General features: G+C 49.2%; 2 protein-coding genes across 6 annotated transcripts in view; one reads left to right on the top strand and one right to left on the bottom strand.

Moving 5' to 3' along the window:
- Nucleotides 1-4,931, top strand: part of LOC114068995 (zinc finger and BTB domain-containing protein 8A-like) — a 5,483-nt gene extending 552 nt beyond the window's left edge. The window contains exons 1-5 of one of the 5 annotated variants that reach the window (XM_027905507.1): nt 552-589; nt 1,091-2,052; nt 3,407-3,576; nt 3,801-4,109; nt 4,284-4,931. In XM_027905507.1, coding sequence (XP_027761308.1) covers nt 1,119-2,052; nt 3,407-3,576; nt 3,801-4,109; nt 4,284-4,349 — 1,479 coding nt within the window. In that variant the 5' untranslated portion in view covers nt 552-589; nt 1,091-1,118 and the 3' untranslated portion in view covers nt 4,350-4,931. Of the gene's footprint in view, nt 1-551; nt 590-787; nt 2,053-3,406; nt 3,577-3,800; nt 4,127-4,283 lie in introns of those variants that run through there. The other 4 variants (XM_027905506.1, XM_027905504.1, XM_027905503.1 and 1 more) reach the window with 4 other exon arrangements.
- A 609-nt stretch (nt 4,932-5,540) lies between these two features.
- ZBTB8OS (zinc finger and BTB domain containing 8 opposite strand) lies at nt 5,541-11,338 on the bottom strand. Its single transcript, XM_027905513.1, has 8 exons — nt 11,136-11,338; nt 10,292-10,452; nt 9,189-9,213; nt 8,499-8,620; nt 7,241-7,323; nt 7,015-7,067; nt 6,796-6,832; nt 5,541-6,364 (listed from the first exon to the last, which is right to left on the bottom strand). Exons 2-8 carry the CDS (start codon nt 10,377-10,379, stop codon nt 6,278-6,280), a joined length of 495 nt encoding a protein of 164 aa, XP_027761314.1. The 5' UTR covers nt 10,380-10,452; nt 11,136-11,338; the 3' UTR covers nt 5,541-6,277.
- Between the last annotated feature and the right edge of the window lie 125 nt (nt 11,339-11,463).

Below are 11,463 nucleotides of genomic sequence, written 5' to 3'. Positions count from 1 at the left end.
CTCCCCTCGCGGGCATCCCGCGTGTGCGCGGGGCGCCGGGGCCGGGGCTGCGGCCGCAATCGGGTGCGTTGCCCCTTTAACTGTGTCCCCAGCCCTCGGGCGTCCGTGTCCAACGCCCACGTCAGCAAATACCTTTTGTTTCTCTCCCCGGCTGGGGCTGGCGGGGCGCGGGGGCTGCGGGGAGCGGCGCGGCGCCTGCAGGCACGGCGAGCCCCGAGGCGGGGCCGGGGACCCCGCACGCACCGCCCGCCCGGCCCGGCTCGGCGGCAGCGCCCGCAGCACCGCCCGCCCAGCGGCCCCGCAGCCCCGGGAAGGAGCGGGGCTGCGGGGCGGGGAGCGGCGGCAGCTCCGCCCGGAGCCGCTCGGTGCCCGCCGGGCGCCATTTGCAGCCCCGGGCGCGGCAACAAAGGGGCTGCGCGGGGCGGGCGGAGAGAGCGGGCGGCGGGTGCGGGACCGGGGGGGTGCGGGACCGGGGGGGTGCGGGCGGAGGGAGCGGGAGCACCGGGCATCGCGCGGCGGCGTGGCGGGGGCACCGAGGGAAGGGCAGCCCGCCGAGGGAGGCTGCGGGCGGCTCGCCCGGCCCGGGGCGGTCCGTGCCGGGGATGGGGATGGGGATGGGGATGGGGATGGGGATGGGGATGGGGATGGGGATGGGGATGGGGATGGGGATGGGAGCGATCGGGCGGGCGGCTCCGGCGCCGCCGAGCATCGCGGGGAACACAGGGACCGGCTCCGAGAGCGGCCCCCGGTGCGCTGGGCAGGGGCTGCGCCCGCCGCGCACCCGCGTCAGCCGCGCCTCTGCCCGCGGCGGGAGGGCCGAGCGCTGCCTCTCGCTCTGAGAACCATTAACGTCTCGGTGGATGCGATCCGCGTTCTTTTGGGATGCTAAGGGATCCCCGCCGGCGCGTCTTTCCGCTTCTTCTGGAGTTGATAAGTTTCTTCTCTCGTGTTTACTGTAGCAGCCGGAGGGGCTTGGGAGATGCCTCGGGAATGTGATAACGCTTTTTGAATTGGAACTCGTCTCTTTAGATTAGGGTTCAGCAGTGTTGATGCAGATTGTCACGGTGACGTTTTTTCTTTTCCTTTACAGCAAACCCTCCTCTGACTCCCTGCCTGGGATGGAGATTTCTTCCCACCAGTCTCACCTCCTGGAGCAGCTGAACGAGCAGCGGAAGCAGGACTTGTTCTGCGACTGCAACATCCTGGTGGAGGGGAAGGTCTTCAAAGCCCATCGCAATGTGCTGTTTGCCAGCAGCGGCTACTTCAAGATGCTCCTTTCACAGAGCTCGAAGGAGACGAGTCAGCCAACAATAGCCACGTTTGAGGTCTTCTCTCCAGAGACGTTCATGGTTATCCTGGACTTTGTGTATTCGGGGATATTGTCTTTAACCGGTCAGAACGTGATCGAGGTGATGTCAGCTGCCAGCTACCTGCAGATGACAGATATTCTCAATGTCTGCAAGACCTTCATCAAGTCCTCCCTGGATATCAATGAGAAGGAGAAGGATCATTACCTCAGCCTCTCGGCCAAAAGCGCGAGCGCCGAGCCTGCCCGTCCCACCCTGTACCGCTCCAGGAGGAAAGCGAAGAGCAACCCCCGGCGTTCCTACTCCGTCCCGGACGAAAAGCCCAGCGCCAACGAGAACTCCTGGAGCGGCTACAGCAGCCTTCTGTCCTCGCAGGGGATCCTGCAGCGGGCGGAGACCCAGCTGTCCAAAAGGGGCAGAAAGCAGGGCTCGGGCAGGAAGCGCCGCAAGCACCTGGGCCTGTGCCAGGGCCGGGATTTGGGACAGTGCAAAGCGGAGCGGGCGGGTGCCTCGGACTGCAGCCCCCTGTCCAGGGTCGGGGAGGAGGCCGAGTTTGATGCGGAGAACGACGTGGATCGGGATGAGTTCGGGTGCCATCGCGGCTCGGAGGCGGCACCCAAGAGGTGGTCCGTTAATCAGCTGGAGCAAGAACTTTCCAGAACTCCCGAGTTCATGGAGCTAAAGGCAGAAGAACTGTACACCTCGATGCCCACGATTTTAGGCGTAATGAGTAGTTGGAACGAAGGTAAAAAAGAGAGGAGCTGGTTTGGAAAAGTTTGGCTTTATCTGGGAGAATTCGGGTGATGTTTTGGAGGGAATTTGTGTGGGTGCATGGAAAGCAAAAGTAGTGCCTAGACTTGGACGTGGATTTATCTACTCAGGAATGAGTTTGCAGCCAGAGTGGGGCACGGGAAGTGGGATGGGAGAGCATTACCCTGGTGTTCTGGTAAAGGTAAAACAAAACATGCCTGATTATTCGGGCCCAAGTGGAATTTAATGAAGCCTCAAGAGCTGTGATCGACCTGGGGACACGAAGGACTGAATTTCCCTTTGTGGATCCCCAAACCTGGCACTAATCCAACCTCAATCCAACCCAATTCCTTCACAGGGCATTGCTGGGATGTTGCATTTCCCTTGGGGTCCCAACCAGCCCAAACTTTGTGGCTGTTTGGCCACAAACAAATAAAGCATCCGAGCTCCTGATGGACTTGTCAGCACCTGGTGGAATCAAGCTGACAGGTCTATTCTCATGTGCATTCTTTTGGAAATCAACATATTATGCATAATGTAGTGGCATATTCTGAAGACTTGAGGCATCCTCATATATTAAACAGAGATTATAAAAGTCAAAGCTATGAACCGTTAGCTGATGGAAGAGCTCATGGTTCAGATAGTATAAATATATATAATAGCTACATATTTATGATCATCTGTATGTCTAAAAAATACCCCCAGTAAGGAAAAAAAACACTTTAAAATGGCCATTTAACATGTTCAGTGAGAAGTACGGGCTTTGGGGGGGGAAAGATATATTTTACATATTAAATATATTCCATATATTTAATGTATTTTATATATTTCATATATTTTATAGACAAAATATGTTTTATAGACAAAATGCTTTATAGATGAAATAAATGTTATAGACAAAATATATTCTATAGATGAAACACATTTTATAGGTGAAATGCATTTTATAGATGAAATTCATTTTATGTGTGTGTTTATACCTCCAAAGCCCGTATTTTACGTATTTGTAGATTGTATTTCATATATTATATATTCTATATATTATATGTATATTATATATATATTCTATTCTATAATATATATTCTATTATATAATTTACATATTGCTCTATATAATATAATGTCACAGGATATTCTGGGTGGGAAGGGACCCACAAGATGGCCTGTGTGGGGTGGGGGATTGAACCCACAAACTTGGCACTGTTAGCACCGTGTTCCAACACGACCCCGACAACACACCTTACATTTATATAAAACATTTTGGGGGTTCTTCCTCCTCGCTGACGGAGCAGAGGTGGCAGGAACTGCCCCTCTCCGAGCTGACAGCCCCCCCATTGTCCCCTCGGCAGGTGACCTGCCCCGCATGCGGTTCAAGTGCCCGTTCTGCACCCACACCGTGAAGCGCCGCGCGGACCTGAAGCGGCACCTGCGGTGCCACACCGGGGAGCGGCCGTACCCCTGCGAGGCCTGCGGGAAGAGGTTCACCCGCCTGGAGCACCTGCGCAACCACTTCCAAACGGTACGGCCCTGCCCGCTGGGATAACATCCCGGGAAATGCACCGTGGGGGGGGCTCTGCTGGTCCGAGCCGTGCGGGCGTTTCCAGCACTTAGCGCCCCAAACGCTTCCTCCGTCGTTATTTATCTTGATGGGCCGTATTTAAAAATCTCAGGGTTTTAAAAAATAATAATAATAATAATAACAAATGTCCTTTTTTTTTTCGGATCCCCCCCCCCTCCCTCCAGATCCACCAGGCGGGCAAGCTGATCTGCAGGAAATGCAAGCGCCAGGTGACGGAGCTGACGGGCTGCGTGGTGCAGCAGGGCACGCGGCGCTACAGGCTGTGCCACAAGTGCCTGGCAGAGGCCAGTCTCGACGGCACCCCCGAGGATTTGGATGCAGAACATTCCCCCGTGTCCTCCGCGGGGAGCAAACGCCCCAAGTGGGCTCTGGAGGAGGGGCAGAAATCAGACGAGGAGCCGGCGGAGGAGGAGCCCTATAATTTAGTTGTCCGACACACTAACGATGACGTTCCAGATGAGGTAGAGGAAAAGGTGAAACCAAATCTTAGGTAGATATTTGTGCACTTGTTACTTGTTGTATTCGAGGTTAAATTACTCGTGTCCTACCGACTAAATGCTGGCTCGCTACTTGAATTGAAGTATTGCTAAAATTCTAATTTTTGAGGAGCGAAATTTGGACTAAAACGAGTTGTTTTGTGCTTGCAGACATGGAACAGTGTAACTGCTTCTAAATGTCGTCCAGAAAGCACTGAGAATCATAAGATCTCCTGAGCTGGAAGGGACCCACAAGGATCATCAAAGTTCATTTCCTCACTTATTATCTGGAAACTATTTAGGAGAATTGGCTTATGTTTCATCAGAGACTCGCTCAGAGCTGCTGCTCACAATGGAAGTTGAACCAGCTCACAGTCCTGCAAAGGTTCTGTACGACAGAGACTTTTTAAAAAGCAGAGGTTGCAAACTTGCTCTGAGAAGGTCTGACTGAAGTGAGCAGCTAAGAAACATCAAAACAGCTTCTTTTTCGCTTTTTGGCATTGTAATGAACTTGTACATAACACATCGAAAACTTCCTAAGAGAGGAGCAAAGGAAACAAGCGGAATTCTTCCTGCTGAAGGACCTATTGACCAGAACTTTGGGGGTTTTTTTAATTTTTTTAATTTTTTTTGAGTGAACTTAACTGCTTCTTAGAGTTGAGAAAAGCATGATTACAGAATTCCCACAGCCAGAGTAGAGTAGTGAGCAGAGCATTTGTAGTGCACTTGGGTAGTTTGACTTTGCCTCTTTTGTACTGTGAATTTTATAGCAAGATATACCAAGGTGGTTCCAAGGAAATAAAAGTGCAATCACTGGAAGTACACTTGTCAGGTTTTTTCCTTTTTGTTTTTCCAGGACTGGTGCAAGATTTCCCTAAACTGCTGTTCTGTCTTATCCTAGGAATAAAGATGCCAGGTCTCTTTAATTTCTTAGATCATGGAGCTACTTCAAGAAAGGTTTTCCTGCTCATGTGAATTTATAAATTAAAATTATGGAGCAACCTTTGTAATTCTGGGGTCTCCTCAGCTGGGGTCTGCCTCTGGGGCATCTCAGCATTTGTCTCCAAAGTTAAAATTCAACTTATGTTAATTTTTTTCCTCGCTTTTTAGAGAGCTGCACAAAAGGAAGGGCTGCCCCTCACCCCACTCCCCACAGCCCCACTGATGCCCTCAGAAAAGAGTCCACTCACCCCAGCAGGGAGCAAAGTACAAGTGTCTGGATTCACTGGTCACAGATCACACACAGATCCATGGATTCTCTCAGTCCAAGTTTTATTTTGGCACGCTACAAAAATAAGAGGGTTTTTTTTATCCCTCAGTCTTTACAATATGGAAAGTCCATAATTCTTTGACATTAAAGAACTGCCTTCACTGTCCTTTTTAAAGGGTGATGCAAACCATCTGCTTTTTCAAGGAGAATCCTTTTCCACAGGAAACAGATGGGAGTGAAGCTGCAGAGAGCCTGGAGCACCCCCTTCCAACCTGGTGCATCCCCTGGCAAAGCTGCCAGCTTTTTGGGGGGATGTCAGGTGATGTGAGGATTCCAGGTACATGGTCACGTGCCTTAGGATTTCAAGGGGAAATCTATTTACAGCACCACCTACTGGCACGGGTTTTGGGTTTAAGTATTTTTAAAGGTGTGGTGGTTTGGTTTTTTTAACTGGTTTAATTTATTTTTTTTTGTGCGTGTCTTTTAAACAGCTGGAATTTTTTTCCACATTAAATCTGAGCCACTGCAGCTATTTTGGATTCGTGTAAAATGGAGGAGGGGTGTCAGCTCAGAATTAGGAGAGTGAAATCTGCAAAGGACATCACGTAGATGAACATTCCCTCCTGCCACCCTGCAAAAGGGGAGCATTTTAGTTAGGACCTTCACTAATTTCTGTATTTCATACATATGAACCAGCCTTCAAAGATGACTACCAGCATTCCTGGGAGATTTCCAACTCCTACAAATCTCTTCTTCTCAATATCCCCCACGCAGTTCTTTTAATTCTCCGTCTCACCATCCTCACCTGGAAACACTGGCTGACATTCCCTGCAATTACTCCCTTCAGTTTATGATTTTAACTGCCCAATTCCTTAGTTACTTCCACAGGGATTACAGTTTTAGGGGACTTCTGCCAGCCCGTGACAAACATCCACTCGACCACCCTTTCCTTGCTTTAAATATCGATGATGACAAAGACTTCTGGCTTCTCATCTTCACAGATCTGCATCGCCGAGTAAGTGATGGCTTTGACCTCTGTGCCCTGGAACAGAGACACAAACCCAGGGATTTTCTAAATGATGGCCTTTGTCACAGTTCCTAACACGCAGTTCTTACCACTTCCCTCAGGGTTTGCTTCTGGCAGTTCTTTAGGGGGGGAAAAAAAAGAGAAGGGAGAAGCCAAAATTGACGAAGCAAAAGGCTGTGGCAACAGTGTAAAACCCAAACCCACGTCCCCATTCTGAACACAAGTTGGTTTTCTGTGTTAGCAGCATCACAAAACCAAAGCCAACTGCTGAGTTTTGCCAGCGCTGAGGAAAAGTCAGGCTCAGGTCGACAGTTTCAGGAGCACATTCATATAAAATTCCCCCCAGCCACGTTTGTACTTGGATCTCTGGAGGACTCCGAGGTCTGATTTAAAAGACACCTCTCCCCCTCCTAAAGGGAAACGATGGAAGAGGAATCATTGCATACCTGTGGGTGTTTGCCTAAAGAGAACTCTTCTCCCCACCTTTGAAAGCAAAAAGAAAGGAGGTTGGAACTTTGGCAGCGTTTACCAAATGTTGTAATTAGTTTCACTGATGAGTAAAGAACAGTGAGATTTTCACTTAAAGCCTCAAAGGAAACAAATAAAATTAAAAAAAAAAAAAAAAAGGCCCACCATCCACCTTGTAGATGATGGTTTAGGCTCACCCAATGGATCTTATTTTGAACTGCATTCGGTCGATGTGAAGCACTTTCACCTCCTGCAGGAAAAGGGAGGGGAGAAATATTTCAGTCACACCTTCCACCACAGCCTGGACTTGTATTTGTCATGTTCCTCTTTTCCCCCCCAAAAAACACCATTTCTTTCAGAGCTGGTATTGCCAGGGAACAGCCTTGTCCTGCAGATGGAAAAGGATCAAACCAGGACACTTACCCTGGGTACAAAGAACTCATTAGCACTGAATTTATACAGCCACTCATCCAGGAGGTGGAAGAGGAGAGACAACATGTCGTGTCCTGTGTGGTTGAAGCAGAGAAGTCAGTTATTTTCTCAGCAGGAACATCCAAATATTTTTTAACAGGACATCAGATGCTCAGTCTATTGGAAGACTCAGATTAGCGATGTTTAATTAGATTCAGACTTTTGGTACCATTTCCCCCTCAGGTTTCATAACTCTCCCCCATGAAAAGTCGAGACAGGCTGTCATAGTTCTGATTTTAGCAAGAAATTTTGTCTTTCCTTTCCCCTTCCCCCTCCTGCGTGTATGTTGTTAATGGGCCATCAGATAAACAAGGAGTTGGCCTGAGCCCTAAATGACCAGACATTAATCTCCTAGCAACGAAGGGGGAGGAATTGGGAAAAAGGCCAGGGTGTGTGTATGGAAAGAGGTGGGGTTTGGGGGTTGGAGCTCAGCTCTGGAGCCGGAGGGGAGGCTGCAGCGAGCAGGAGAGACTGCCTGGTTGCTTCTTTGTCTTTTCCTGTGGGAGAGGAGTTTTTTGCTGCTGTCTCTCTGCGCAGCTGTTTGCTGGTTGCAGGCTTGGTTTTCACCGCGAGATCTTCACCAACTGAGTCGTGAGTTTTTCTTCCATTGGGAGAACTTTCTGGTTTCCCTCCCCCTTCCCCCCCTCCTCCATCGCCACCCGGCGGAGACCAGGGATCCCACAGCGCCGCCCGGTGACGGGGGCTGGACATTGCAAGTTCCACTCCTCCAGTGATCCAACAGCGCCCCCTGGTGACTGCTATAGAACATTACAAGTTCTGCACTTTTTGATAACCCAACAGCGCCCCCTGGTGAACGGTATAAGACATTACAAGTTTTGCATCTCCAGTGACCCGACGGCGCCCCTGCTGACCGTGGCTGGAACTGCACCAAAGGGCGCTAAAAATTGAACTATTTGATCTTCTTTTTGCCGGTTTTATCGGTTTTGTTCTTGAAGGGGATTATTGGTGGGTATAGGGGTATTGCTTGGTTGTTTTACTTGGTTTTTTTTTCGTGTTCCTGTTAATACACACATACCTTTTAATAAAGGGCTGTTATTTTTTTTTCCCTTTTCCATAATTTGTTTTCCTTCAATCGGAGCCTCTTAATTTCGAATTTATAATTGCTAGAAAAGGAAGTTTGGGTCTTTTTCTCCTAATCCATCCTCAGCAAAAGACCTTTGTCTCATTTAAACTGGGACACAAGGCTCACCTTCTGCCTCCACCTCAACGGTATCCACGGGTTCCACGGTCTCCGTGTCGGTCATGTAGCCAAACATGGCCATGACACACTGCTCAAAAGCCTCCTCCAAGGTGTCTCCCCAGGCATGGAGCCTGCAAGGAACAGGGGACAACTCACTGCGCTGTGACAAAGAGAATTAACCCCAGAGCAACATGCAGGTGAGCAAGCAGGGCAGTGAGAGCGGGAGAATTGATGCAGAGGAGCTGAGTGAACAAAAAAAAAAAAAAAAATACACCCCCAACTTCATTTCCAGAAAGAGAGGGGTTTGTGAGAAGAGCTTCTGAGAATATGGAAAATGAATGTTTTAGAGCCACCAAGGAAATTCCACCTTGATGGGGCTCACTGATGTCTGCAAAAGCGAACTGGGCAGAAGAAATTTGGTTTAAAAGGGGTGAAAAGGAGACTTCAAAGGACATTTCCAAGTGACGCAGAGGCTTGGTGAGAAGCACCGCAGGAATATCAGAAAAGAAACCAAACATGATTCTGTGTTCTCCCAAAAGCAGAAGCAAAATTTACCACCAGAACACCCACTGAGTGACATTTCAGAGCCCCACAGGGTGTGTTACATCTGCAACCAGTCCTTGAGAGTTACTCCAGACTTAGAGAGTGTAAGAAACAGTGAGTTTATCACAGGGAGGTGTCCCAGCTGCCCACACTTACTGCACATCTGCTGTGTGATCCAGATCTGAGGGGAAGCAAAAAGAGAAGCCATGATGCCACCAAAATTCCTTAAAAAAATAGGGATTATAAAGCACATAACAGCGATATCTGATTTTCTAACAAGAACTTTTTGCACTCATCCTCAGACACGATAAATCTGCTCTGCAGTGCGCTAGAAAATGTGATTTTAATTGATTGTGTGAGTGCCCTCTGTGTGCAGGGTTTGGCTTTTGTGACCCAACAAGGCTTCTAAGAGTTAATGGCAATAAAAAGGAAACTTTAACCAGGACTAAAGAGTTCATGCTGAAGTGTGCAAGTCTGAAAATTATTCATGCAGAGGGTGAGACTTGCAAATATTTCCAGCTCAGTGAGGAAATACACCTGTCCACACCCAAAAAACGCCCATCAGGCAAAGAGAAGAATTTAAAGTTTGCAGCATAAAACAGAAAGAAAACTTTACTAAAAAAGCCTGATTAACTTGTTAACGAGTTTTACATGAACAATATTTATATTTACTCAGAGGAATGAGAGAAATATGTCACAGTATCCCTGCTGTCAAATAAAGACCTGAGTGCCTCCTAAAAATGTAAATTCTAACAGAGGAACAGGCACAGCCCCTCAAGACAGACATGGAAAACACACAGGGAATGGTCTCCTGCCTGAAGTTGGCCCTTGGGCTGCCACCTACTCACCTGACATCCTCTCAGAAGACATTCCAGGGGTGGGGAAAGGAGAGATAATGATCTTTGAGTAGAGCATGTAATTTATTTTTACCATGACTCTTCTTAGCACTCCAAGCAAGAAAAGCATTTGGATGTGATAAAGAAAATTGGAGAGCTCTCTCTCTCGATATATATATCTCCTGCTATTTCCTGTGCCCTCATGATTGCAGTGCCACACACATGCTGGATCAGGAAGTTATTATTTTAAAAATATAGAACCATTTTAAAAATATATAAAATGTGTTTAATAGGTAAAATATATAAACATATGATATATAAAATATATAAAATGTGTAATAAACTTATGAAACATAAAATGCATAAAATATATCATAAAACATATAGAACGAGCAGAAAAATTTTATCCGTATAAATACTCACATTCGTATTTCTTACAGAGTGGGGGGTATTTGGCCTTGACAGCCTTCTGCTCCTCTGTCAGGTTGTAATCCCTCTCATCCGCTGCCATGGCCGTGGGATCCAACTCTCCCTCACTTCCTGGGGGTGGGAAACACGTCCTGGAGTGACTCAACCTGCTGACGCTGTGGAGAAGAGGGAAGAATTCCCCTCGGTTCAGCCTCTCTGCCCCGAGAGCGCTTTGGGAACACTCAGCCACAGGCTCAGCTGTTCCAGACGAGTCCTAAACACACCACAAGCTCATTTCAGTTGTTTCTGCCCCAGCTGGGAGGGTGGGACAAGGTGGGAGCTCAGTCCCACAGCCCCACCAGTGTGTTCAGCCAAGGGATTACATTCCTTATGGAAATCGTGGACTTTGCAAATAATAGATTTATAAATATCCCCTTAACATCCAGGCTGCTTTTCAACAGGAGCTGGTTCTCGTTCCAAGGTTTAGAAGCAAGATGCGGCATTTCCAACTTTGATTTTTAAGTGTGTGGGAAAGAGAAGCCTGAAACTGAGGAGCCAGGGCTCCTCTGGGGGAATAAACCCAGATATTTATTCGCTATTTGATATTTGCTATGCGATTTTAAACCTGTTGGCTGTGGATGGTGAGATCCCACGTTACCCTCAGCAGCCGATCAGAAGCAGCAAATATTATGCCTGTAAAGCTCACCGCCGCACCGCATTGTGTGGTGGGGACAGGATATGAATGCCTATAGATAATTAATTATTATAGGTAACTGATAACGAGCCGAGAATACCCAAAGGAGTCAGGGGCAGCCCTGTTGGAAGGGAGGGTAGGCCGCACCTCGGCCCACACACGCACCGATCGGGTCCAATCCCGCTCCCACACGCTCTGCGGTGCCCGGAGGTAACCGCTGTCACGGTTCTTCCCACTCGTGAACGGGGATCGCGAACCGGGAGCAGACCCCAACCCCACCGGCCCCCTCAGCGCGGGGGACGCGGCCCCTTTAAGAGCGCGCACGGGGGTGGGAAAATGGCGGCTCCCGCTGAGGGCAGGGAGCCCCTCCCACGTGACCGCGGCGCGCGCTCGCTGCCCCGCCCCCGCCCCCGTCGCCGATTGGCCGCGGGGCGGCGGCGGCCGCCGCTGATTGGGCGGCGTTGGCGCGCGAAGGGGCGCGCGCGGCGCCCGG

Source organism: Empidonax traillii, unplaced genomic scaffold, assembly GCF_003031625.1.
Source record: "Empidonax traillii isolate 1590-97213 ecotype Southwest subspecies unplaced genomic scaffold, ASM303162v1 scaffold1160:size199357, whole genome shotgun sequence".
NCBI lineage: Eukaryota > Metazoa > Chordata > Aves > Passeriformes > Tyrannidae > Empidonax > Empidonax traillii.
This window is presented reverse-complemented; position numbering and strand designations above follow the sequence as displayed.

Coding starts and splice junctions, on each gene's coding strand:
- ZBTB8OS (XM_027905513.1), bottom strand. CDS start 10,379: ATGGCAGCGGATGAGAGGGATTACAACCTGACAGAGGAGCAGAAGGCT. Junction 7,324..8,498: donor CGTTGAGGTGGAGGCAGAAG/GTGAGCCTTGTG, acceptor TCAACCACACAG/GACACGACATGTTGTCTCTC. Junction 6,833..7,014: donor TTCAAAATAAGATCCATTGG/GTGAGCCTAAAC, acceptor TTGCTTTCAAAG/GTGGGGAGAAGAGTTCTCTT.